Source organism: Pagrus pagrus (genome assembly GCF_965226575.1).
Source record: "Pagrus pagrus genome assembly, contig: HAP1_SCAFFOLD_554, whole genome shotgun sequence".
Classification (NCBI taxonomy): domain Eukaryota; kingdom Metazoa; phylum Chordata; class Actinopteri; order Spariformes; family Sparidae; genus Pagrus; species Pagrus pagrus.
Genome location: NW_028174916.1, coordinates 1 through 2,117, shown reverse-complemented (window position 1 = coordinate 2,117; position 2,117 = coordinate 1). Strand labels below are relative to the sequence as shown.

General features: G+C 49.3%; 1 protein-coding gene across 1 annotated transcript; it reads right to left on the bottom strand.

Annotated features, from left to right (window-relative positions):
* Window positions 1–764: 764 nt before the first annotated feature.
* Window positions 765–1,246, bottom strand: LOC311254074 (glutamate receptor ionotropic, kainate 4-like; the record flags this gene model as incomplete). The annotated part of the gene is made up of 2 exons (XM_084384490.1): window positions 765–990; window positions 1,081–1,246. Coding segments are annotated over 2 exons (392 nt in total), but the record flags the coding sequence as incomplete, so codon positions are not given.
* Between the last annotated feature and the right edge of the window lie 871 nt (window positions 1,247–2,117).

Here is a 2,117-nt window from a genome sequence, read left to right as displayed (position 1 = left end):
AATCAGAGTGAGTTCAGTTCCTTGCTGAGCGTTATAACATGGATATCACTAACAGCTGGATAGCTTAGCATGAAGCTCAGCATCAAGACTGGAAACAGAGATGGTGACCTGCTGTGGCAGCTGTGGCTCAAGTGTTGGAGCGCGCTGTCCACTAATCTCCGGCGGTTTGATGCCAGTCGTCTCCTGAACATGTGCTGAAGCTTTCAGCAATCACACTTCAGGTCTTTGAGAGCAGCTCAGCGAGACATCCGGCACCGAGGCTGCACGTCGACGGTTCGATCCTTCGATTCTCCAGCTGCATGTCGGAGGGTCCTTGGGTCAGACTGAACCCCAAATTGCTTCCGATGGCCGATCCATCAGTGTGAGAGGCTTCTCTGCGGCTCCTGACCTCTGAGCCTTTCATATCGCTTCATATCTGACAAGGTTCAGCTTGCAAAATGTGGTCATACGTTGCAGAAATAGGGCTGCTGAGATCGAGACGTAGAAGCTTCGAAACATTCAGGTCACATTCACATTTAACTACGATACAAGATATTAATATTCGATACTATTTTCTTAAGTCGAGGACGTAAACGAGGTGCGACTTTTTCTTGGCGAGCAGACTGACCGCAGTAAACATGAAATATCTTTGTAAATGTGCGTGTGAGGAGGTGCAGCTGGTTATCGGTGCATCGATACAGAAGATGATCATTAAAAACGCTTCAGATATTCAGAAACAATGTTTTTTCTCGTGCAGAACACGTCGTGGTCTCGCGCTCACTCACCCAGAGGCATGCCGATGCCGTATCCTTTGGTGTCCAGCAGGCCTCCGATCTGCGTCAGGTTGCAGTTGAGGCTGCGGTAGTACTCGTTCATGGTGCTCTCCATCAGGAAGGCGTACTTGGAGTTGAGGACTCGAGCGATGCCCTCCTCGGTGCTCTTCACGAACACGCTGGGCTGCTTGGAGTACATGTAGTTCCACATGCGCTGGTACGTCTGGTACCGCGAGTTCTGCCGGAGGAGGAGATCGCAACAGATTAAAATGTTTATTCATTCTACAATATACACAAATAAATACAATCTGAATAAACTGGGCCTCACCATGAAGAAGGTCATGGTGGAGCCTCCGTGGATCGTCCCGTACTGGATGTTGGTTTGGTCGGCAAGATCGTCTGGAGACTCGATGGGAACCTCCATCCTCTGCACGGTGAGAAACGCTGCCAGGTTGGCCGTGTAGGACGAGATGATGATGAGAGTGAACGCCCACCTGAGAGGACCAGAGAAGAAGAAGAAGAAGAAGAAGAAGAAGAAGAAGAAGAGGAACAGCTTTAACCTTTGTTTACCCTGAGAAACTTTCACTCGTCTCTCCCTCCCTCTCTCGGGTGCAGAGAGGGAGGGAGACAGATGGAGCGCTCGGCAGGAAGCGTCGGGAGTTTTAGGTAAAAACCATCAACCTAAAGATGAACTCTGTCTGCAGCTGAGAGGAGCAGGACACCTCGGCTGCACAGGAAACGAGACGGAAGTGATGAGCAAGGCAATTTGGACGAGAGCAGAGACGGAGGCGAACGGGGAGGAGGTGAGATTATATAGAGGTGAGTAATGTACACCTGTTCACTGATGATGGCGCCATGAGAGGTACGATTAACTTCTTTTTTTATCGACTCGTTCGTCCCTTGATTTTGTTTGCGAATGTCTCGTGTTCTCATCAGACGTCTTTGGTCCATGTCCCTGAAGTGTCCTCTTCTCATTTATGGAGACACTTCTTCATCAGAAGTCATTGGACGTAGATGTGATACAAACATCGCCGTGACAGGAATGACAGAAATGGAGAGAAACCATCTTGAATCATTGAAAATGTATTCAACATTCACTTTTTTTAGTTTGTTTAGTTTGGTTTCACTGTGGAATCAGCTTATTACGACCGTGTTGAGGTTTCTTGTTAGGCAGCGACCTCTAGTGGCCATTGTTATTATAAATGCAGCAAAGAAGGACGTCAGGTGAAGAAGTATTGAAGAGCGATGAAGTCTGCAGAGGAAGGAGGACGAGGTGGACGAGGTGGACGAGGAGGACGAGGAGGACGAGGTGGACGAGGAGGACGAGGAGGACGGGGTGGACGGGGTGGACGAGGTGGACGAGGA